The sequence below is a fragment of the Lingula anatina genome, chromosome 5 (assembly GCF_051362555.1).
Source record: "Lingula anatina isolate TDL-2025a chromosome 5, LinAna3.0, whole genome shotgun sequence".
Taxonomy (NCBI): Eukaryota; Metazoa; Brachiopoda; class Lingulata; order Lingulida; family Lingulidae; genus Lingula; species Lingula anatina.
Genome location: NC_141771.1, coordinates 2,113,299 through 2,138,575, shown reverse-complemented (window position 1 = coordinate 2,138,575; position 25,277 = coordinate 2,113,299). Strand labels below are relative to the sequence as shown.

Genomic DNA, 25,277 nt, shown 5'->3' with positions numbered 1-25,277 from the left:
TAGTCGTTTCATTTTGTTTAAATGCATATTTTGAATCTTATCACAAAGCACATTTTTTATTTTTTTTCTTGCAGTTATATACTGCTTTATCAAGTTCAAATACATCCAAACACAATACACACATATATATACATACAACGAAAAACACACCAAAGCATTCAACACATATACACATCACTACATTGTCATGTTCAACCTTAAATAAGCAACAAAGCCACAACGCGACGAATGCAGAGAGGGTGTTACGTGTGCTCTTTCAAAACAGTAAAATGATTTTTTGTAGCTAATTGATCGTATTCTGTTGGCAGTATTTAACAATACACACTTTTTACAATCAAAATCATTAAAAAGAAGAGATGCACTTACTTTTTGCTGGACTTGAAAATCTGTTTAGTGGACTTTGACTTATTGGTATCAATCACACGTTGACTTCTTATATCGTTGTTTAAGGTGACGTTGATGCCTTATCAAGCAAACACGCCTTAGTGCTTAAATGATATAAACTAGCAAATAACGATGTGTAAACTTTCAATGAATACACGCACAAACATGGCAGTTTAAAATATTGAAATAGTTTCAGGCCAAAAAGAATTAAGACACAATGTACGCGGATTACATATTACAATAGTAGTAGTAGTAGTAGTAGTAGTAGTAGTAGTATACGTGGAACAAGAAAAAAAAAGATTTATGTCTCCTTAATCTAAGCTGATGTAAGTAATGGGACATGCTAGTTAAAAGAATAAAACAAACTCAAGTTCGAAGTTTGACCGATGACGGCCGCATTTATTGTAGGTACTATTAATAAAAAGAAATGAAGCAGATTAATGATCAACATTTTAATCAAACGGCCAATGATATCAGCTATCTGTGGCAAAAACGATTCTAGATCAGAAAATATAATGATGCTGAAGTTGAGCAACGCTTTACTGTTTACCCTTTTCCCATTTTCTAAAATACTGATGATTTGACTGCAGTCAAACTTGTGCAGTAGCTGCATGCAACCTTTGTTGTTACATTCAATATACTGAGCCTAATTATCATCAATATAGATCAACTATATACGTGGTTATATAAGTATCAGTCATAACTTCACAATGCTCTGGTATCTCTGTTGTACGTTTTATATACTCCTCTACCATCATATTAAAAATCATATTAAAAAAAAATTAAAACATACTTTAATGTTTTGTACAGTATCGTCTGGATAGGAGGACGCAACTGTCATGCCTGTGTGTGGGGTCAAAAAGTTCCGTAACGTTGGCACAGTGATGGTGTTCCACACACAGTAGAAATATAATTTGAGGTCATAATTGTTTGGAGAATTATCCCTCAGTTATCCATTTCTGAGGATATCTTACACATCCTTTGGACCTAGGGAATATTTAGCTGGCCATGGGGGGGGGGGGTCAGGTTACTGTTACATTGGCTGTACGTGGGGTAACATTACCATTCTGTAATATAAATATGTGATTATGGCCCCCAAGGATATTTTCGAAAGAATTTCTTAAGTTTCCTTTCCTTTACTTGGATAACTTGGATTCAAGGGTTTGTGTTAAAGTTCCAGTTGACCACTGCCAGCTCGCCTACCACATGCACCGTGTGGTTAATTTCTTATAACCATCTACAATGCTATTAATCATGCATCAGTTCAGTTTTGGATACTTGTGCATATAATCTTGTTCAAAGGTAGCTAATCAAAATATACAAACAAGGGTACAAAGAAAGATTAAATATACGACACAGATACAGATACTGGTATATAAAAGGGAAAAAAATCATTCCGGCGCGAAAAGTGCTATAAAATGTTTTTTTTTTCTACAGTAAACAATATTTGTTCGACATTTTTTTACATTTGTATCTACAGTGATTTCTTCAATTTCAGATCTATATCCTATTCTCATCATGATATTGAATATTGTATTCACGAGTTTCTGTTTTATAAAACACAATCTATATCATTGATCAATCGCTGATTTGAGTTTGTGTACTGCCACATAATCCGTAATCCGTAGTGCCAATAGCATTAAGTGAAGTGCTCGATAGGTGGCGTGAAATGTTCGTTAGGTGGCAGTAGGGCGCACATTACATTCACGTTTATCTTGGGTTGCTTTAGTTATGGTGAGGACCGTAAGGACGGGTGTACACCGTCGGTCTCCTAATTGAATACTGAAAACAAAACAACACAATAAGTATCCCAAATATCTTCATCTATACTTAGATACACACACTGGACAATGGAAGTGTCACCCCCTAAATCAGAGTAATAAAAGTAGGCAGATCTTGGGTAGTTTTAATGCCTGTTCTACTTATAATGTGACTAATGACATAAAACCGCTATACCATGGAATTGTATTGTTGGTCTTGTACATTTACAGCAAATAATGTTCATGTCTTCCTCCAATATGGAAAGATACAGGCAATTATCTAACGGTTATAGGTGTCAAGTTATTAACCTGAAGAGGAGGAATATAAGCAATGTCAGAATATCGATACAATTGAATTGTTCAGTCAGAACCGTGCAGAGGGTCTGATCTCGGTATAGAAACACAGGATCAAGAGACAAATTGCCTCTGATGGGTCGTCCAAGAAAAACTACTGGCCGTGAAGACCGACGACTGATTTTGACGTCCAGGTTGTCAAAGTTCGACACTGCTTGTCAGTTGACAACAATGTGGAACAATTTCACACATAAGAATGTGTCTGTGAAAATTGCTAGGTGTCGGTTACATGCACAGAGAGTGTACAGCAGGGTAGCAAGACTGAAACCTCTTATTTCGTTACAAAACAGGCATTGAAGAGTGAACTAGGGTCAACAGGATCTGGAACTGGACAGTCCATGACAATTGGTCCTATATATTTTTTTCTGATGAGTGTCGCTTTGGTCTGACCTCTGATGACAGACGGTTACGATCCTGGCGAACTGCTGGTAAAGCATTTGAACCACAAGCACTGAATTTTCGAACCCGGAGCAGCATATTTATTATGGTGTGGGGCTGCATCAGCATCCATGGCGAATTGTTAGTGGTTGATGGAAACATGAATCACTAGAAATATATCGATGTTTTGGAGTCAGGCTTGCTACCATCTATTGCTAACATGTTTGGTGACAGGAATTATCCATTTGTTCACCTGGATGACAATGCTCCTTGTCACAGGTCCAGGGCAGTTGATGATTGGTTTGACCAATAGGACATTCGCAGGGTGATGTGACCTGCCCAGAGTCCGGATGCAAACATAATAGAAAATGTGTGGAATGATATGTCAAAACTTTTGACAAATGCCCGTCCAACCAGCCGACAAACTCTGTTATATTCAGTTATTCATGCTTGGGCCAGCATAAGCCCTGAACGCATCACACAATTATATGAATCCTTGCCTCGTAGACTGGTACATACCGGGTATTATTAGGTCACGTGGCTATGCCACTAAGTACTAATTTTGGACTTGAAACTGCATATTTTGGTAGAATGTATATTTTGTTCTCATTCTGTGATTTTTTGTGAAATTTGATGTTAATAAAATGATACCAGGAGCATATCATTCCACAGTCATTTATCTCCCCCATAGTATTGGTTCAGTAGGGGTGAAACTTCTATTGTCCAGTGTGTGTACTATGTGGTGAAGCATTATGGAAGGTGATTTGAATACCATAGACATGATGTGACATTAAGGATCAAAATATGCCAATTGTGCGCCTGGCGGTATTGATAATAAAATACAGCTTATACACTACATTATCACGCCAAACGAGTGTTTTTCTTGTAAAAAGATAAGAAAATATATATTCGTCAACTTACATCTATGGTAGGGTCGATATGATCAAGCTTCACTTGGAACCCTGTGTAATGTGAGTCCATGTCGAAGTAGTCTTCATCGTCAGGGTCGTAGCCCTGCAATATTAATTTTACTGTTGTTAAAGCAAGATCATTAAATGCCCAAATGTGAGTAGTCCAAAAAGAAGTGACGGAGCAACTCAACCCCAAGTAAAATAAGGCAGATACTTGGCAACAGTTAATTTTAAAGTAATTCACGTCGATGCTTGGTAATTAATATTAAAGGTGTATTTCCTCCCATGGTTGTTGTTTGCACCATGTCCTAGCTGAACAAGGTAGTCTTCCCAAGGTAAATAATGTGTAATATTGAAATTCGTATTAACGATATAGTTTTCTTCTCATATGAAGCAAATGCCAATTAAGAAACGTGGCACTGGGATATTGTTCGAAAGTTGCAAAACACTTTGACTGCAACGTGTGAAAAGCGACGCACATTCCTACAGCCAATGGCCGTCTACTGCACAGTGCATTCAATCTATTAAAATAAAACAATAGGGTGAACATAAGTTCATCTATTGCAATAGAGCCCTTAATGTTTTAATAAAACAATAAAACACACGTACGTTGTTATGGTGGTGTACATAGCGTTTCTCGTCACGTGACTCTTGGCCTAAGTCCTCAGACGATGTCGTTGATCGGTCATCAATATCCATTTTTCTGTCTTGCCCTTCTAGGTACTTGTACCTGACAATGGTATTGTAATCTTGTTAAATGACCAGATTTATGTGTGATCTATAAACGACAATCGTGTTACTCAAACGTTTTCTTTATGGCAGAATGATTAATATGGTTTACACTAAGCATTTGATTATAGACATTAATAGCCTGTTACCCTGAAGTCAATTTAAGTAGAATTCGAGTAAAGGGGAAGAAACATATTTACTTGTTGGTTGATATTTTAGGACTAATCCGCATAAAATGTCACAGACCCGTTAGCAGAGGGGGAGAGGGTACTTTCTGAGTAAAACGTGATCTACTAGATACATGAAAGTTTGATGGTTAAAGACCAACCATTTGGCATTGCTGGCTACGAATCTAATGAATCTAATGTCAAATACCCATCCAGACTTTAAAATGCTGTTCCAACTGACTTACTTGCTAATCGCAACTTTGTTCTTTCGCTTAAGAATAACCACCCCCACGGTCAGGGCTATGACTACCAGCAGGAAGAAACCGCCCACTCCGGCCGTGATAATAATGATACCAGCCTGAGTTAGAGTTTGGCTGGATTCTGAACAGTGTTCTCCCACATAGGTTGTCACGGTGAAGAATTCCTCCTCAGAAAAGCATCTTGGTAGTTATGAAATAATAATAATAATAATAATAATAATAATAATAATAATAATAAAATTAACAAGCATTTTGAGAGTATCACCGCACGTCCTTTGAATGGATGGAAATACTTTGCACCTGAAAGACGCAAAAGTTTAATGTTAAATTTTAAGTGAATTCATCGCAAAATTTTGTGGATAAATATTTAAAGGGATAATAACTCTTCGTTTTGGCCAAAAAATGAATTTTCCTTGAGTAAACAACAATTTTCCCATACTTACCAATGGTTAATGAATCAATTTTTACATTCAATGTTAGTCCTTGGTTTTTTTTTTTTCTAAAAAGTTTTTTTTTTTTTTTTTTTGTTAAAATTTCTTAACAGATTATAACAGAGTATAGCCATCAATGAAGGTCACGTGGTCTGAAGACAAGCTCGGATATCAGAATAATAGCTATAACTGCCGTTTTGTGGTAAAACAAAATATATGTATTAACAATATCACTAAGGGTTATGAATTCGTTAATATTCAGATGGTAATTACAACCAAAAAAATATAATAATGAAGAAAGAAAGAAAGAAAAGAAGAAAAAACGAAAAGAAAAGCATTCTAAGAATGAAAAAGAATAATGAGTTAACTTATGTGAATAAACGACGAATACGACAGCGGCTCTGTTTTAACATGACTTATAATCAAGACTTACTGGCATTTAGGGCGCGAATTCGGGAGTGTTACTCTGCACTTTCCTTTGCCCCTGCAATCTATTCCAGCGGATTGGCATTTGTTCACACAACTAATACCCTTAGTGGAACTGTTAAAAACACATGCATTTTGCCACTCTGATGTTGCTTCACAGATGTCAAAACTGCTACCTGGTAACTTGCACACACCATTTATCTGCTCTCCTGAAGGAAAATGAAGGCACATAGTGCCCTTTTGACTGTATTTCACGTGCTTTGGTTGCATGGTTTCAAAAATAGAAACTTTCTTGTAAAAGATAACTCGCAACTCTCTTTCAATTATATCAAGAGAAATCAATCAATATGTCAACAAAACCCTATTTGTGTACGTTCAAAGAAATGAATCATAATTATTATGAGAGTACTTAAGAAGGTAGCATTTGTAAGAACACACCTAGTCCTTCAATTTGTTTCCTACTGTTATTGCGATCTACCAGGTAACTGACTCCTCCCACGGTTATGTTTAATTCAGAGTTAAGAATCGCTTCCAAATCATCCACAATCCTTGGAAGGTTTGCACTCTGATTGAACTGCAGAAAATTCTTCAGTGCGTATACCAATTCAAAATCCACTATTACACTTCCTTCCCTGTGGCACCAACAGAGAATAAAAAGAACTAAAGAGTGTACATCATAAGTAGAAATAATTTAAACTTGTGTGTACAGTAAGTCCAGTGAGTAAATGGTAGCTGAATCATAAAGCACACATTTTATAAAATTGTCCGTTTTTTCGATCTGAATAAGAATACAGGTAAGCCAAGCATGATAATAGATGATTGGGAATGGGTAATATATATATATATATATATATGGGGGATGGGGGGATACAGACTGCGGACAGTCTGTATCTTTGGCCCTTTTTCCCTCCATCTTTGCTGAAATGTAAATTATATCTTTAAGCTTGAAAATTATATAACATGCATGATTGCCATTCATAGATTTATATCTAACTCTCAGTATTTTTCATTCGTACTTTGAACATTAATCAAAGTGCAAATGTCAATAAAATGACATTTTCAACCTACATCTATTTGATTCTGTTGTTTTGTGTATGATAACAAAATTTGACAGCAAACTAGCCGCGGCGACTCCTCTCAATTCATGCACTCATAAATATAATTTATTGGTCACAATAAAGGGATTTATGTGTGATGAGGGTATTAATGTGATGTAAGATGCCCAGGGAAACTCCCAGAGACTAAGATAAGCTCCAGATGTTTCTTCCCTAATTACAGACAGGATGTCTTCGCTTTGTATTTCACGCTGTTAAGTTAATTACTACCAAGTGACACTAGTCAGATACCAGTATAGCAAAACCTGATTGGACAGTACAACCTAGTCTCATTATGATCAGCCAATCAGAATCATAAGGAGTTCAGCTTCACCAAGAACAAAGAACACTCTCTCTCACTTCCTTAGAAAATTTTAACCTAGCAGTACATGCTCAGGAGAGAAAAGTTTTTAGTGAATTTCATAAAGTTTCTCAAACCCAACCCTGTCCCTCCCTAATGTTCCGATTAATTAACACTACAAAACAATTATTAATTCTATGTATCATTATTATATGTATGGTATTTATGTTTAGAAACATTTGACATATAGGTAAGCCTCTATGTATTAGCAGTTCTCATTTTGTTTAAGTCAACATACTGGGCATAACCTTAGCATAGGGCACATATGGCAGTTATAAGGCCAAGAGAGACAACTCTATTAGTGGGCTGTCAGAGCATTGAGGAAACCTACGTCCCCTTCCTGAAGGGTAGGGGTTGCGCAGCTCGCTCTCAGCCTCGGCCGAATTTTGGACATAAAATTTATCTAAAACATATTGCCATATGTGGGCCCTTTTTCCCTCCATCTTTGCTGAAATGTAAATTATATCTTTAAGCTTGAAAATTATATAACATGCATGATTGCCATTCATAGATTTATATCTAACTCTCAGTATTTTTCATTCGTACTTTGAACATTAATCAAAGTGCAAATGTCAATAAAATGACATTTTCAACCTACATCTATTTGATTCTGTTGTTTTGTGTATGATAACAAAATTTGACAGCAAACTAGCCGCGGCGACTCCTCTCAATTCATGCACTCATAAATATATATATATATATATATATATATATATATATATATATATATATATATATATATATTAATTTTGATTTTCAACCTTATACCAGAGGCGGTGATAAATTATCATATACCTGAACCCTTTGATTACAACTTCTTTTAACCGACCAGTACCGTTGAACTTGACTGACAGCTAAAAATAATTGACAACAGATGGGTAAGTGCTGAACATGAACGTCTGAATAAAACAATTTTCTTCCATTTTATTCGAAAAACAAAATATAAAGAGGAATATGCAAAGAGGTAGTTTACATTTAGTTCCTGTTAATTAAATTTAACTATCTCACACATTTTTGGCATTTACAGATTTAGCTACACATATTTATTTTAACGTTAACTGCTTATAGTATTACTAAATTAAGATATAAATTGGAGATATAACATCTAATACATAGGGGACTACTTAAATCTAATGTTATATGCCTACAAAAACTTCAGCGCTATACCTTTTCTTTCACCTCCGATGTATGCTCTTTAAATGTAGAAACATTGCCAGTTTCTATTCGCAGTTCTAGTGCTATGGCCTTGGGTATATTTTCAATGTAAGTGGAATTCACCTCTGAAAAGTGAAAATACGAATTTACGTGTGGTATTTGAACTGCTATAGAAATATTTTATGCATACTTTGATAGCAAAGTTTCTTATGGTTAATGGGACATGTCCCTCGCCCACAAGCAATATAATATGGTATTCCGGGATGACGCAAAAATCACGCAAAAGTTGTGTGCCAATCCTTGGTGTGAAGGCAGCCTGCAGCTGAGAAAGTAGGAGGCAAGTGGTGCAGGAAATACATGTACACAACCAACGTTAGACCATCAATGCATAATCTTACTTGTACACGGTACCTGCCGCTTTTATCAGTTAAACATCGGCAAGGTCAGCCATAAAGAAAGTTATAGAATTTGCATTGCCTACACACCGTAAGACCGCCAGCTAAGATTGAGCCAGATATAATAGATGTTTTAGCTCAAGGACGTGATGACAACTTCAGATTATTTTAAGATAATTTACAAAGTCAGGGGGATATAAACCAACTGTTTTAGCCAATACCTGTTACATACCTGTACCGACAATACTACTGGGAGCAGAATAGATAGCAAAAATGTTAAAATTAAATATTAAGGGCTAAAAAAATATTCTTAACACCATGGTTATGTTTTCTTTGTGATGTTTACTAGAAACACATTTTCTTTTGCAGAAAAAAGATCTGGGTGGTTCTTGAATTTATAAGTACTCAAATCACTATAACAAGAAGTGATTTCATTGATGTTTATGTCAGTATAAATTGATCAAAGATATACCCATTAATTAAAAATAATTTAATGCACGAAATATTGTGTTATATGGAATGATGCTTCATGACGAAAGTCAAAACCTATAGTCCAGCCATTAAAATAATATGTATAAGATTGGAATACTGAGTATTATCACAATGTTTAAATTGTGATGTGCAGTCCTCTTAAACAGAAAAAGCAAGAAAATAGGGTCTAAGGGGGTAGAAATAGGTTCACACTTCACTTGACTTACGCAGAGTATTAACAATTGGTCTTGTTGGTGTTGTGATTGTTGTCTTCTTGGGTTGTTCAGTCCGAGGTAATGTGCGCATTTCTGTGCAGTTTACACCAGCATAATATGTCCATGGGAAAGATGGGAAATCAGTATAACACCTGAAGAAAATTGTGAAAAATATTAATGAAGTAAATAAGTAAGTAAGATATGTGGAATACAACACGACAAAATGAATTTAATTCTACTTTTTTGACAATGTCGATGATTCGATTTTGCTAAACTTGTTAATTATTAAAACGTAGGTCTGCTTCTAATTTTGTAAAAAAAAGTACAATAAACCACTGGAAAACAAATCATAATCCGTCACGATTGAAATTGTTTCTTACTGGCATCTTGGTTTGTAATCAGGGTAACCCACGATGCACGACCCATGCCCACCGCAGGTCCATCCCTCACATTTGGGTTTACAGCGCACTCCTTGGTTCTCCTGTATACACGTGTAGTCCCGTGATTGTGTTTTAAAGGCACATATGTCTACGTCATCGTAAAGAATACATGGATCTTGTATCTTAGCCTCTGTTAAAATAATAATTTGACAATCAGTATTTCCATAGCGATGTGTCCGTTTTATCATTCTGTGATACTCTATGAACTATGTAGTCAACTCTTCTCATTTTTTTATTTAATAAAAAATCGCAATGTACGGTGGAAAGTGATTTTTTTTGCAGATCTCAATGATCTGAAGATGGGGCAACCATCTATAAGCCATGATATTAAACCTGCTGAGCACCTGTGCGTGAATTGTAATGTGCAATACAGAGGAGAACCAATTCCCTAATAATCTGGACCAAGCTCGTAAGAAAGAGTGGTGAATATTTCTCAAAACAGAATCGTTAGCCTTGTTGAAGGCTTATACCCCGCCAACAGAAAATTACTGCAGTAGGCGGTAGACACACACACTGTTTGACACCTGACCTTTAACGATCACATTCTAATGATATCTTTGTGTAAATTTGCTGATATTTGGCGGTGTCTTTTCAATTTTATGGATACTTCTTTACCTAGTTGAAAATCACAGTGACACAATGGATTGGAGGGGTACATGTTACAATTTTGAATAAATGGGTCAAAATGTGGATATTCACATGACTATTTTGTATTTTTAAACCATTATCCAGGTTACATAGGGTATCTGGAATAAAAATCAATGTTTATGGTAATTTACACCTTTGAGGCTATCATTTGTAAATAAAAGCACGTAAGAATGGAAGTGGGACAACATTTTTGACCAATGTTGTAAATATATTGTTCTTATTTTTCAAAGCAATACCCGGTCTGTCAATTAAAGTAGATGAGAAAGCGAGGACGATCCGTGAGTAGGAGAAAAAATCATTTGCGTAGAGTTTTCATTTCGGAGGGAAGATCCCGTACGAAGCACATTCGTATTTTTACCTATCTTTTCAAGTTCAGCGACGCTATAATTTCTGTCTGGGTTAAACGTTCTGACAGACCCATTCACTTTTACTTCCAATGTTGTATTGCCATTGATAAGAACATCTTTGATTTTATCCAAGGTGCTGTTGGATGTTCCATTTTGTTTCAAGAAACTCTTGACAGCAAATATTAAGTTGTAGTCTATGATAATACTTCCATTTCTGAAAAAGAATAGCAACTCTGAATTCCATATTGACTGACAATCGAAAACATTAGACAATAAACACGCACAGCACCCCCTGATCGTATAACGAATGGCAGCAAAAAACTAAACGCAGATACACTTTAAACCGTTAGGTAATTAACCTGTCACTATATGCTGTTTAAAGGGATCTCCTTTCTCACTTGTGTACAATATTTACCCTTTGTATAAAACATACTGGTCCATTGACCGAATGATAAAAATGCTTAACTGGATATAAAACTTTGGTTGGTAAGTAATAGTATAAACCCCCATAGACACTATTCTGATGAAAATTCATCTGCGTAGTTTGTCCACAATTTAAAAGATTTAACTTTCCCCTTTCGACAGCTATACCTATCAAAGATTTCGGTCAATCCGTGACTTTCCTAGTTTCCACTACCTGAGAGGCCCCAAAGCACATTCACTCAGAGAAACCACGGAACCAGCACCCGTGGGAAGCATAAAAAAATTTGGACAAAGACCCATTATGGCATGAGAGGGGGATAAAAGACATTTTACATCCTAAGTCTGAGCCAAGACGTAGTACGCACCAATTATCACACATATGGGACAGAACTATTACGAAAATTAGTGAATAGTGCTCAGTATCTCAAAGTAACACAAACTGAGGAAGCTAGTTCGTGGAGTGACCGAAATTTGGATCACAAGCTACAGGTAGACATCTCTTTCATTTACTATAGAAATAAAGAACTTATAAGTCATCCAATTTTGTTTGTTTGTTTCTTTTGTCTGGCTAGTATACTTATATTTTATCACCTTACCTGAAACGGAGTATTTCTACTTTTTTTAGACCTTCTACCCCTGCCGAATTGAACTGGTTTAACAACTGAAACGTATGTGAAGAGGGTGACTAAAAACCCATAAAAATGTATTAAATCCTACAAAGGTCCATCGAATTTCAAGAAATATGCCGGACTTCAATACGTGCATGGTAATACCCTGACGTTTTAATTATCTTGGCCGCTTTGCAGAAAAGTTAAGTTATCTTAAAACAATATGCTTCAAATAACTTTCGAGGCATTAGATGCATACTTGCATACGTCGCGAAACAAATATAATTTTGTCAAACACATAGCTCTTTCGGGATTTCCCTAATTTTGGTTGTGATTATTCCCGATAATTCACTAAGCATTAGAAGGATATCCTGGTAAACTTAAACCTTTTAAGACCCCCACAGAAAAAAAAATCTGGGGATGTACAAGTCCAGCGACTGCAGTACCCAATCCGTGTCACACTTCCTGTTGATCAGTCTTTAAATCAATGTGTGGCAGTGCTGAGGAAGACATTAGATATTACTGGAATGATTCAGAGAGAGAGCTCAAGATGAACAGTGGTTCCAGCAAGATAGCGACATCCCCACACATCAAATTACTCCCTAGCTTGACTAAGAGAGCGACTTAAGGATTGGCTGATCAACAGAAAGTGTGACGTTGAATGGGTACTGCGTTTTTCGGAATTGAACCTCCCCAGATTTTAGCTGTGGGGGTATTTCAAACACAATTTGTACCAGAGCAACCCTCGAATGATTGAACTGTAATCACAGCAGAAAAATAAGAATAGAAAATAATAAAATAATAAAAAACAGGGAAATATCGAAGGAGGAATGGGTTTGAAAATTTGATAATTGACATCCAATTGATAACTTGACACCCAATGCCTATTTATATATTTTAATATAAGCTTTTTTAAAAAAAGTAAAGGCAGATTCAAACCGGAATATGACGACAAATCATTTGTAAGTAATATAACTGAAATCGATACCTGCGTTTCCAAATGTATTGTGTTATTCTTAAAGGTACTTTCATCTTTGTCAAAATCTAAACCCGGCAATCGATATACCAACTGGACCTTTTTGTCCAATTCCTCGATGTCCTTTATAGCTGAAACAGTTACAAAATAATACAAATGAAATATGATGTAATGAAATTCAAATAAAACAAATCCCTACTATTCTAAACTTACTGTCCACACAAGATTATACACAACCAAAACTTCAGTGTTTATTGACTATACCGGCGTTGCTGGCGTAGTAATTTTAGCATACTTGATAAACAGTCTAATACAGGCAGTTGACAATGACTCTTGAAATAACCCCGCAAGTTACTCATTCTATCCTGATAAAATTGAGCGTCCGCCAAACCTGTGCTTACCGATTTCTACCTCAGTTGGCACAGGGGGTCTGGTGGAGGTTGGGTATAGGGGCGGTGTCAATGTTGGTGATGCTGGTATAGTGGTAGTGGTACTTGCACTTCCATTTGTGCTTATGGTCGTTGTAGACGCTGGTACAGTGGTGGCACCTTCATCTTTTTCATTATTTGTTGTAGATGGTGGTACAGTGGTGGTACTTGTGGCATTTTCATCTGTTTTATTATTTGTTGTAGATGGTGGTACAGTGGTGGTACTTGTGGCATTTTCATCTGTTTCATTATTTGTTGTAGATGGTGGTACAGTGGTGGTACTTGTGGCATTTTCATCTGTTTCATTATTTGTTGTAGATGGTGGTACAGTGGTGGTACTTGTGGCATTTTCATCTGTTTTATTATTTGTTGTAGATGGTGGTACAGTGGTGGTACCATTGGCACCTTCGTTTGTTTCATTATTTGTTGTAGATTGTGGTACAGTGGTGGTACTTGTGGCACTTTCATCTGTTTCATTATTTGTTGTAGATGGTGGTACAGTGGTGGTACTAGTGGCATTTTCATCTGTTTCATTATTTGTTGTAGATGGTGGTACAGTGGTGGTACCATTGGCACCTCCGTCTGTTTCATTGTTTGTTGTAGATGGTGGTACAGTGGTGGTAAGATTGGCACCTCTGTCTGTTTCATTGTTTGTTGTAGATGGTGGTACAGTTGTGGAACCATTGGTATCTTCATCTGTTTCATTATTTGTTGTAGATGGTGGTACAGTGGTGGTACTAGTGACATTTTCATCTGTTTTATTATTTGTTGTATATGGTGGTACTGGTGGTACAGTGGTGGTATTTGTGGCACTTTCATCTGTTTCATTATTTGTTGTAGATGGTGGTACAGTGGTGGTACTTGTGGCACTTTCATCTGTTTCATTATTTGTTGTAGATGGTGGTGCAGTGGTGGTACTTGTGGCACCTTCTTTTGTTTTATTATTTGTTGTAGATGGTGGTACAGTGGTGGAACCATTGGTATCTTCATCTGTTTTATTATTTGTTGTAGATGGTGGTACTGGTGGTACGGTGGTGGTACTTGTGGCACTTTCATCTGTTTCATTATTTGTTGTAGATGGTGGTACAGTGGTGGTACTCTTGGCACGTTCATCTGTTTCATTATTTGTTGTAGATGGTGGTACAGTGGTGGTACCATTGAAACCTTCGTTTGTTTCATTATTTGTTGTAGATGGTGGTACAGTGGTGGTACTTGTGGCACCTTCGTTTGTTTTATTATTTGTTGTAGATGGTGGTACAGTGGTTGTACTTGTGGCACTTTCATCTGTTTCATTATTTGTTGTAGATGGTGGTACAGTGGTGGTACCATTGGCACCTTCGTTTGTTTCATTATTTGTTGTAGATGGTGGTGCAGTGGTGGTACTTGTGGCACTTTCATCTGTTTCATTATTTGTTGTAGATGGTGGTACAGTGGTGGTACCATTGGCACCTTCGTTTGTTTCATTATTTGTTGTAGATGGTGGTACAGTGGTGGTACCATTGGCACCTTCTTTTGTTTCATTATTTGTTGTAGATGGTGGTACAGTGGTGGTACTTGTGGCACTTTCATCTGTTTCATTATTTGTTGTAGATGGTGGTACAGTGGTGGTACTTGTGGCACCTCCGTCTGTTTCATTGTTTGTTGTAGATGGTGGTACAGTGGTGGTTAATGCTTTGCAAATCAGTATGATTATTGCTATTTGCTGGGTCTGTCTTCTAGGATACATGTTGGTGGCTGCAAATAAAAAAATAGTTTCAATTTTGTAAATAACGTACCGTACAATGGCATGTATCTGGCAAAAAGTCTGAAAAAAGTGCACATTATCAATCTGCGGCCCTAGCGGTATGGAACGCCGTTTGTACAAAAAAGATGAAAGTATTATTTTGACCAGAAACATTTTTGCGAGGTGTTAACATCATTTTGAGATTGTCACTTTCATCATTTTGACCAGAACGCTCAACCCTGGCTCTGGTCCCGCCTGAAATCCTAAATATTCATAATTATACGGTGGTCCTCGACGAGCAAGATCGGCGAGCGGGGTTGTTTGAACCCTGGTGCTTCCATGAGTGTTGTCAAACTTTACGTATCCAGCTCGCTGAGCGAAGCTCTGCACCCCACTGCGACCCACATTATAAACTCAATGAGTATCCACCTCACTGAAACTTTTGCTTTCGCATGTTTTTTTTAGGACAGATCGATGAAAGTCATTTTAAGAGGCCTTTATGACCGATGTTGCTTGTTGAATATAAAACTCTTCGCATTTAATCAGAGACCTGGGCTTATTTTTCACGTAAAATGCATCTTTTATCATTGACTGTCCGAGCTTCATCAATTTTTATTGTATGCAAGATTATCGCAAAAAAAGTTTTCAAGGTGCTGTTTGATAACATATCTTCTGTTTGAAAGTAAAAACTGTTTAAAGTGACGATCGCGCAACTTAAGGGCCAAATTTGTGTAAACTTCTAAGTTGGGATTCCAATCATGTCTCCATTGTTTGCGAACGCTTGTCGTTTATCAAGGAAGGGGGCGGATGGCGAAGAAACGCGAGGAGGCCCCGCGTGGTTTAGGCCCTGCGACTATCCACTGCGACTATCGATTATAGCTGTAATGTAAACATGCTTGCCGTAGCCCGTAGCCACTTACAGGTACGATGTCAAGTCATCGTGCAGGACAATCGCTCGTGATAAAACCCACATTCCTCTAATGTCTTTAAAACTTTAACGATAATACATGATCTGACACAGCTAAATGGGCTACATGTGACTTAACTTGACCACTGAGAGTAAATCTGCCGTCAAGATATTCTCATTTGCCCTTATAGGCAAGACAATAAACAACTTAGGGCGAACAAAATGGTGCTAAAGGTTCCTGACCTGATTCCAATATATTGAAGGTCTAGTGAAAATACCCTTTACATCCCCCACGGCAAAGTCTTGTTTTCGGCTCCAGTCCGTCTTAGAAGATTGGGGACGGTCACCTTTTACTGGGTTCCCATAGATCGATCCACCTGGATCGACCTTACTCCCTGGGGGTTTACGCTAAATTGTTATCAGCCCAAGAGGCTTAAATATCTGTCGCGTCTACAGAATCAGATAGGGGTAGAGATAATTATCCCCTAACGATTTCGCTGGGTGTGACTGACGTTTAAGCCGGTAAGTTTGATAGCAATTAAATGAGACTCCACAGGAAGATAGATCGATCCAAATATCTGCAGAAATGGTCTCTTAATAGCCATGTATTGGAACCAGTAAAAGCACCAGCTCCTACTGAGGTACCCCTATTACAACTACTGCAAAATTCACCAGGGTTCAAGGCTATGGCCTCCATGTGATTCCAAGATCAAGGCACTATTGGGGCATTCTTTGATCTGAAACAAGAACCTGCAATATTGTTCAAATGGTTGAACGACAGGTGGTTCATATGACCATATCTTGTGATATTGATAAAGGTAATATTCTGTCAATATATGTTCTCAGATAAGTTCAACAAGAAGGGATCCATGCTGTTAGAATGCTTTCAAAATCCTGGCTATAAAACAAGATGACAAAGCTGTCATACGGTATGTGCAGACTAAAATCAGATCGTGATGCTTTTAGTCTAGATGAATGGTGCATATATTGCTCAGAAGATGGAAAAAGCATGAAACTTGGCACAACTGCCCTTTGGGCTATGCTAATCATTTTCAACGGTAGTGCCAAAATTGTACCTTAGTAACAAGGTAATTGGACCATTCCTGTTCAGTTTAAAAGGTTTAGACAGGGTTTTAATACTGCTTCAAGAAATCAAAAGTATCACTGTAGTATTTTAAACCATTAAGGGCCCAAATAAGCGATTGCAACAGTTGCTAGGCAGTGTGTTACCCTAGCAACAAGTATTTTACAATATATATATATATATATATTTATATATATATATATACATATATATATATATATATATTTTTTTTTTTTTTTTTTTGTATATATATATAAGGAACATATACATATATCTCTGTAGTATTCAACATATCCTCTAGTTCATTTCCATCTTTTTGTTCCCATTCTACATATACTAACATATTTTTATAATTATTAGGGTAGGTGCATAAACAGTGTATGATTACATAATCCCAAACACAAAAATCTCCGGAGATCTATCAATGACCACACCTAAAGTATCTTGTTTTTTATTTATTTCTTTTCTCTATCAAGTAATTTAAAAACACCTTCATGGTTCTATTTTCATTCTTTTTGTTAATTAATGAAGTTCAAAAGTTTCTGTTCACAAAAAGGCCGTTAGATGCCGTATCTTCCTTCTACCAAGGCTGCTTTACAAAGAATATAGAAAAGAGTAGTCTTGCGAGATGAACATATGAACCAGCACTGCGGTGTCATGTCGTCATATACCATGTTCTCACTCTGGTTGGACTTATGTGGAACAGTGGACGTTTGTAGATACAATATGCCAGAAGCTAATGTTCTGTCCAGAGTTGCTGAAGTATGTAGGAACAATGTGCAAGGGCACTTAAAACCATCCTATGCACTGTATATTGCACATGCAAGGGGTATTTTTTAAAACACTTAAACTATTACAAAGTTTTATAAAGAGTCGTAAGGCGTTTAAGAAAAGCATTGAAATGACTGGTTACTAACTTTGAACATGCTGTCTTTAAGTATCTGCAGCAACAATGTTTTTTTATCGGATGTGTGTAAACTTCACACAATTGTTTCAACTAACTGGGTTAAAAGTATGAACATCTTGCTCGAAAGGTTAATTTCGGTTTTAATGACCTTAAAATAGTCTAGATGTAGTTTTAATGCCCTGAAACCTTGTAATTAGCATGTTTTAATCATTTAAACTGGACACGGAAGGTCTCATTAGCTTGTTACTAAGGTAATTCGAATCCATGGCAACGGTTGCCAAGCAACGCTTTGAAATGTTGGCACTACCACTGAAAAGGATCAGCATAGACCAAAGACCATTTCTACCACGTTTTATGCATAGCACCAATCATCCAGACTATTTATAAAACAGGTTACCTTATCAAGTTCTATTCAATATAACACAATACTAAAAATCATATTCAAAACTGAATTATAATGATGAACAAACAGGTAATATTAACATAATGGATATAAAATTTCCATAGGTTTTTAACCCAATTAGTTAACATTCACACTGACAAAAGATCAATGTGTGTGTGTGCATAAAATAGCACATCTCAGGCTGGTGCACGGACCACATTGTATTTTAGTTTGAACACAATATTTTAAACAGTTTTCTTCAAAATATGTAATATGAGTTCTATGAGTTACATAAATCCATATCATTATCTACCCAAAATATGGAAATAAATGTCTGAAATTTTACTAAAATTTGTTAACACATTTCATTCTTGCACCAAAAACGGCTGCAATCCTTAAATAGAAAAAAATGTGGACCCGGGCAGGGCAAATTGGACCCTCATATAGACCACAATCCTTTGCGGGCAACAGAACTATAAACCATTGTAAAAGCAAAGTCGATGGTTTGTTAAATAATTATCAGTTTAAGATTGACTTTGTTAGTTTCCTTTAAAAAGAAAATTTATTAGTCGCTTCATTCATTAAAAATATGCTTAATACCATTATTAGCTTATCCTTAATTAAAACAAAACAAGTTTAATTAATAGATATTTTGGTTCTTACAACACACACATCGTAACGTATAGAAACATCAATAAATATATACCTCATCTGAACTACATATTCACCAAAGACTCTCAAAAATCAATTTAATAAAGTAAAAATGCATTTTATGACGTTTACATGGGATACTGCATTTAAGTATAGGGTGCCAACTTGTTGCGACGGGGCAAGTTGGCCCCACTTACGTCAAAAGCGTTTTTGGTCAAATTGTTAGCCATCTGTCATTATATATTTGAAAAACAATGACGTTGCATACGTAGCTTAATTCATGGTGTTTACTTCAACACCTTTTTTGTTACTCTAACTCATGCCCAGTTGGCTCTACAAGGCCAAAAGTGTCTGACTGGGCCAACTAGCCCCGGTCTCCCCTAATTAATGTATTTATTTTTATATTTTTGCTTATTTCTTTATGTTATTAATTATTTGATTTATTTCTTTATATATTTATTTATCTTTTTATATTTCATGTTATTTCTTTTTTATTTTTTTTTAAATACACCCTGGATTTTGATTTTAGAAAAAGGTTATAGAGTGCGATTTTGTACAGGGGTTTTAGAACATTAAAATTCGGTCTATTTCTTATATGCATTATAAACAACAGGATGCTACGATACATAAAATATACCTATACTGACAAAGCTACCATCAGTGCACATAAAATTATTACACATGGAGTCGTTAGGTTCGTCATGAACATTTTAGTTTACATCGATAATACAATATGTTTCAACATCGTAATGAATTGATTTCACCAGTTCACCACCCTGGGGCGGTTTTTCTTTACCCCAGAAGATGGTAACATTGGCTGCATATAATCGATGAAACGTACGACATCTTTTTAAAACGGTAACGCCATGATTATACGATATTCATTAAATAATGATGCAACAGAATTGTGACGAACGGTTAGTAACGACCTTAATTATGTCAGGGACTGTGTTATTTGGCAATGATTTCTACTCACGAACAGGGTACGTATATTCTTCCTGGTATCGGATTTAATGTCGGTAATTAGGGATCATTTATGAATAATTTCAGGACATTATTTTTTCTAAATAATCCATAAATATTAAAAGCGGTTCTTACCCCATGTATGCGACCACTATTCATAAGTACCCACGCAAAACAAAATTGTGTAGCACAGTCTAAATAATGAAAAGAATAAGCACACTTACTTTTATCTTGCCCTAAAATGCCTGCATGTTCAGTGGTCTTTGGTTTTTTTAATATCTTTTACACGTTAACGTCTAATTATATCGCCGCGTGAGGTGACTTTGCTGTCTTATCATACAAACACATGTATTTGTGCTCTAATTTTAGATAAACCAACAAACTGTATAAACTTCGCGTGACTAGACAAATACTGGTTTGTCCGACCACAGCTTGCATCATATAAAGAGAAATAATATTGAATAAAATATCGTATCAGTATAAACAATTGTGATTTTTACCGTATTTAATTCAAACTTATCAGTGTTATGAAGCGCAACAGTTAACATAAATATCGGGATTAGTTTTATTCACTTCGACGGTGCTTAAATGCGATATCTCTGCATTGCACTAGATCTACAATTGCATTATCTTAATTCTGACTTTTATATTCTGTTTTACAACCAAATTTAGACATGCGGCAACGCTACAATCCCACGAAAACGTATTTTCTTTAAATTTAAATCTAATCGTTTAATGGTAGATGTCCTGGACGGGATATGTAAAAAAAGTGTCGTAAATCAGCTTTATTCTCAGCAGTTTTGTTTTAATGTATCTGTTCTTCCAATCTGAACGAAAGTAAACTTTTTCTGAGGTGAATGCATATAACGCACCTTGAAGGCGTGTATATGTATATAAATCCAAATTGCTTTCAAAAATAAACCAATAACAATACGCTAGCTGCACATGTACCTTCACTCCCCTCCCCCCTCAATCCTTCTACCGTCAGGCAAATACACAGTAAACCCTTCAACGCATGGGACACAAAGAAAAGACGACCGAGATATGTCGTTATCAAATGACAAGGTTCATCACAGTATTTGGCCTTCCAGGAAGAGTAAATAAGATGCAAAACGTTTGATACACAATGTTCATTAATGTAATAATTTTGGCGATTTATTGAAACCATATTTGTACAAAGTAGGTTAGTATAAGTTAAACAGCAACAACAATAATAATAATAATAAAATCCTTATATGGCGCCTTACATTCTATCTCAAGGCGCCTTACAATAATGGCTAATATACTAAAATCATTAAAATGACTCCAATATTTTAATCTTAAACTCTCATTGGAAACCATATAAAATTTACACTGAAAAAATTAAAAAATCAATCTTATTAAAATACATATATATATTAAAAAGTCTAAAAGATATAGACAGAATTAAAAATGTGGGTCTTTAAAAAATATTTAAAATTGTCAAAGTCTTTCAAAGTTTTTCTTATAAAATTTGGTAGGGCATTTCACACTTTTGGGGCGTAGATTATAAAAGCACGATCTCCTTAACTTTTGAGGCACTCCTTCTCTAAAAGAGAATGTTCTAAAATAAAATCATTCTCAGTATTAAAACGTGTGGACCGTCATGGTAAGTTAAAACAGATAAGATCCGATAAATATAATGGTCCTTGTGAATGGATCGCCTTAAAAATAATACAAAGTACTTTAAAATCAATCCTCTGCTTCACAGGCAGCCAGTGTAATTCTTTCAGAATGGGAATGAAATGTTGTGTACTATTGCACTTAATTTGACAAACCAGTCTTGCAACTGAGTTTTGAATAACTTGTAACTTTTTAATCTGATAGTCACAAATACCAAAGAGGAGACTATTGCAGTAATCTAATCTTGATGATATAAATGCATGTACTAATTGTTCAGTGGTTTTGTTATTTAACACTTTCCTTATTTTTACTAATGCGCCATAGTGCATAAATTGCTGATTTACACACTTCCCATAGTGCCATTTTCATCGAGGGTAACTCCCAGGGCCCAGTTTTATAAAGGCGTTTAGCACTAACCAGTGTTTAACTCTAACCAGACCTAAATAGTCTGACCTTTAAATAATTATTTAATCCAGTTAAACACTGGCCAGTTAACTAATTGGCTGTTTTCCGTCAGAAACTGTATATAAAACACAATTTAACCATCTTTTAGTTAATGGGTGTTAGGAGAATTTATCAACTGGTTAGGCTTATCCACTGGTTAGTGCTAAACGTCCTTTATAAAACTGGGCCCAGATCTTTTTACAGAACTAGATGGTTTTATAAGAACATCTCCTGTGCAAATGTTGGCATTTGCTGCATTATTCCTATTTGCCTAGAACCTTGATGTAAACCATATCAACTCAGTCTTACTGTCATTTAAAGCCAACCAGTATAAATAACAACTCCTTATTTAAGTGAGGCACGACACCCTCTTCACACTGATTATAACCATGATAAAGACATTATGCAACAAGGCAAAGGAGTTATGTACGGTTCTTTCAACTCGTTCTTTGTCACTTTTACAAGACAATGAAGGCAAGCAAGTGGAGTAATTACAATATACTATCAAAAGGAAATTACTTTAGAAAGCTTACTTCGATCGGGTCAGCCCTTTGCTTTTTCGAAGGAAAGAGATAGATATCGCGACGCGACTCCTTTTATTAAACCTTCGGGTGTTCGTGTAAAAGTGTGAAAGACAGGCAACGGGTATTGAATTTGTTATTGTTATTGTCTTGATGTTGTTTGCAATTAATATTGAAGTATACCTCCTTCGCCTACATGTAAACGTGTTACTTTTCCTCATGGTCACTATATTTCTTTTACGTGGATCAGACAAGGCGCTGAGATCGATAAAAGTAGAGGTTAATCTAAGCAAATACATGTACAACATGTGATTACCTTTTTACATTATAAAACAAATTAAACTCGTAGCATTCTAGAAAATTTGCATAGGTTTTTAATTTCTACTCAGTAGAACAAAACTGTGACAAGCGATCTGTGCCAACCTAAATTATTACAAGGGCAATATTGGTTTGACAATGATTTCTACTCACTAAGTGACTGCTATCGCATTCAATGTCAGTAATCATTGATCATTCCTAGACTATCATGTATTTATTTTTTTTCCTAATTAAATCATAAATTATAACAGTTATTATGATTCCACTATTTATAAATGTCCCTGCAATGCAAACTATGTAATACAATGGAAATAATAAAAGGAATTTGCACACTTACTCTTGCTAGAGCTTGGTTGTCTGTTCAGTGGTCTTTGACTTTTTTATATCTTTACACGTTTACGTCTAACTATATCGCCGCGTGAGGTGACTTTGCTGCCTTATCAAGCAAACAAACATTGGTGCTCTGATCTCAGATAAACTAACAAATTGAGTAAACTAAGGTCCCATTCAGAACAGTGGACTTAATAGTCCGAGGGTCAAATATGACCGACCCACTTGAATGCTCCCCCACGGGGAATCTATTCGGTGTCTTTTAGACGGCAAGTATTTTAGTTGGCCACCATATTTGTTCTGAATGCGGTTTTGGGGGGCATTCAGAATAAATTACACTAGTACTAACTGATCCGCCGACTAAAATGACTGACCCGGTTTCAAAAGCGATGCCCCTAAGTCCATGATGGTCTCCCCGCCTCCACACTCGCCGTAGCTGCAGGGGCCTAGCGATTAAACCTCGGGGATGAGATTTAATCCGTTTAATCCGTTTAATGGAGGCTCGTGGACCATTGGGAATTAATGGCATCGCTTTTGAGGTGTGGTCAGCCATATTTAGTCGGCGGGTCAGTTGATACTCTGATCATCAATTCTGAATGGCCCCTTATCAGTGATTGGACAGATATGTTCGACAACAGCATGCATCATATGGAGTGAAGTAATACTGGATAGACTATAATATATATTCTGAACGAAAATAAACTTATTTTGACGTTTATACATAAAACTCATCATGAAGGTGTATTTATTTTCTAAACCCCAATTGATTTCATAAAGTAAATCAACAATAATATACGCTCGCTACACATGCACCCTTACCCCCCTCCCCCCGTCACGCAGATACTCAGTGAACTCATCAACGCAAAGGGCATACATAAAAGACGGTATTTTGTTATCAAGTGACAAGGTTCATCACAATGTTTGGCCTTCAAAGAAGAGCAAATAAGATGTATACTCGTGATCATAAATAAGAACATACCCGTGATATCTTCCCCTGTTTATTTAAGATATGGGACCTGTTTTAGAATAAACTGAAGTTAGCGAGGGGGCTAAATTTCCAAAACACTTAGAGACCATTCCCACGGATATTGAGATCGATCTATCCCGCCGGGGGGTCACACTAGATTGCTGTCAGCTTAACCGGCTTAGATGTATGTCACTCCTACTAAAAGCTGACAGGGGGTAATTAACTTTTGTGCGTGCTCGGCTCGCGGTAGCTGACAGCAATTGAGCGTGAACCTCCGGGGAGTTAGGTCTATCCAGATGGGAACCAAGTCTTAGATCACCTGACTAAGGTGCGCTTGAAAAAGAAGGTCGTATCCCTTTTCGTCTTTTAAAACTTTCAGCCTGCTGCCTAGGCAGCCGACCACTGAACAAAGCAATAAAGACATGTAGATAATCTTTATATACAACCAATATATCTCCACCTGAATGTTTGTTCCAACTGGAGTTAATATGGTTTTCTTAGACTGGATTCCCATACCTAGGTCGATTTAAGAGGATCGATCTATCTCCAAGGTGTTTCTCGCTAAATTAGTTTCAGCCTAAGCGGCCTAGATATCTGCAACCAATACTGAAACTGCTTAACGATAATTAATTACCCCTTGCAGCTTCAGCAGGCGTGACAGACATCCAAGCCGCTTAAGCTAAAAGCGAGAATCCCCTTGGAAATAGATCGAGCCACAGTTAGTACGAAAACGTCTGGGAATGGCACCTTAGATACCCATGTAATAAATACTTAGACAACTCTCGTTTTTATCTGTTCAAATCAAATTCCAATAACTGCAAAGCTAAAGGGAGCTTGTTTCAGGAAATTGTAATTGATTTTATGTAAGAATTAGGCTTTTTTGTACTGATTGTATAATTTGTTCTTTTTTAATGTAAAATTAAACTGTTATGATCTAGAATATTTATCTTTCTTGATTTTTTACATACGTCTTGGAAGCTGTGTTTTATGTACTTATTTTTGTGGTCTACTGAACATGTATAAATACATTTTAGACTTTAAATTAAATTATTATTGTTTTTATCACACTTTTCATCTT

General features: G+C 36.2%; 1 protein-coding gene across 1 annotated transcript; it reads right to left on the bottom strand.

The window, feature by feature from the left end:
- Positions 1-773: 773 nt before the first annotated feature.
- On the bottom strand, positions 774-23,376 carry LOC147761463 (uncharacterized). The gene is made up of 15 exons (XM_087013877.1): positions 23,240-23,376; positions 13,335-15,095; positions 12,946-13,064; positions 11,946-12,010; positions 10,938-11,140; positions 9,872-10,061; positions 9,504-9,643; positions 8,423-8,535; positions 8,051-8,109; positions 6,239-6,432; positions 5,808-6,009; positions 4,929-5,123; positions 4,397-4,517; positions 3,798-3,890; positions 774-2,166 (listed from the first exon to the last, which is right to left on the bottom strand). Exons 2-15 carry the CDS (start codon positions 15,085-15,087, stop codon positions 2,110-2,112), a joined length of 3,504 nt encoding a protein of 1,167 aa, XP_086870003.1. The 5' UTR covers positions 15,088-15,095; positions 23,240-23,376; the 3' UTR covers positions 774-2,109.
- Between the last annotated feature and the right edge of the window lie 1,901 nt (positions 23,377-25,277).

Bases quoted from the DNA above. Each gene is read 5' to 3' on its own strand.
- LOC147761463 (XM_087013877.1), bottom strand. From the start codon at position 15,087: ATGTATCCTAGAAGACAGACCCAGCAAATAGCAATAATCATACTGATT. The intron at 12,011-12,945 runs GTATCGATTTCA...CATACGTTTCAG, and splicing joins CAATACATTTGGAAACGCAG to TTGTTAAACCAGTTCAATTC. The intron at 10,062-10,937 runs GTAAAAATACGA...TTATTTTAACAG, and splicing joins CGCTGAACTTGAAAAGATAG to AGGCTAAGATACAAGATCCA.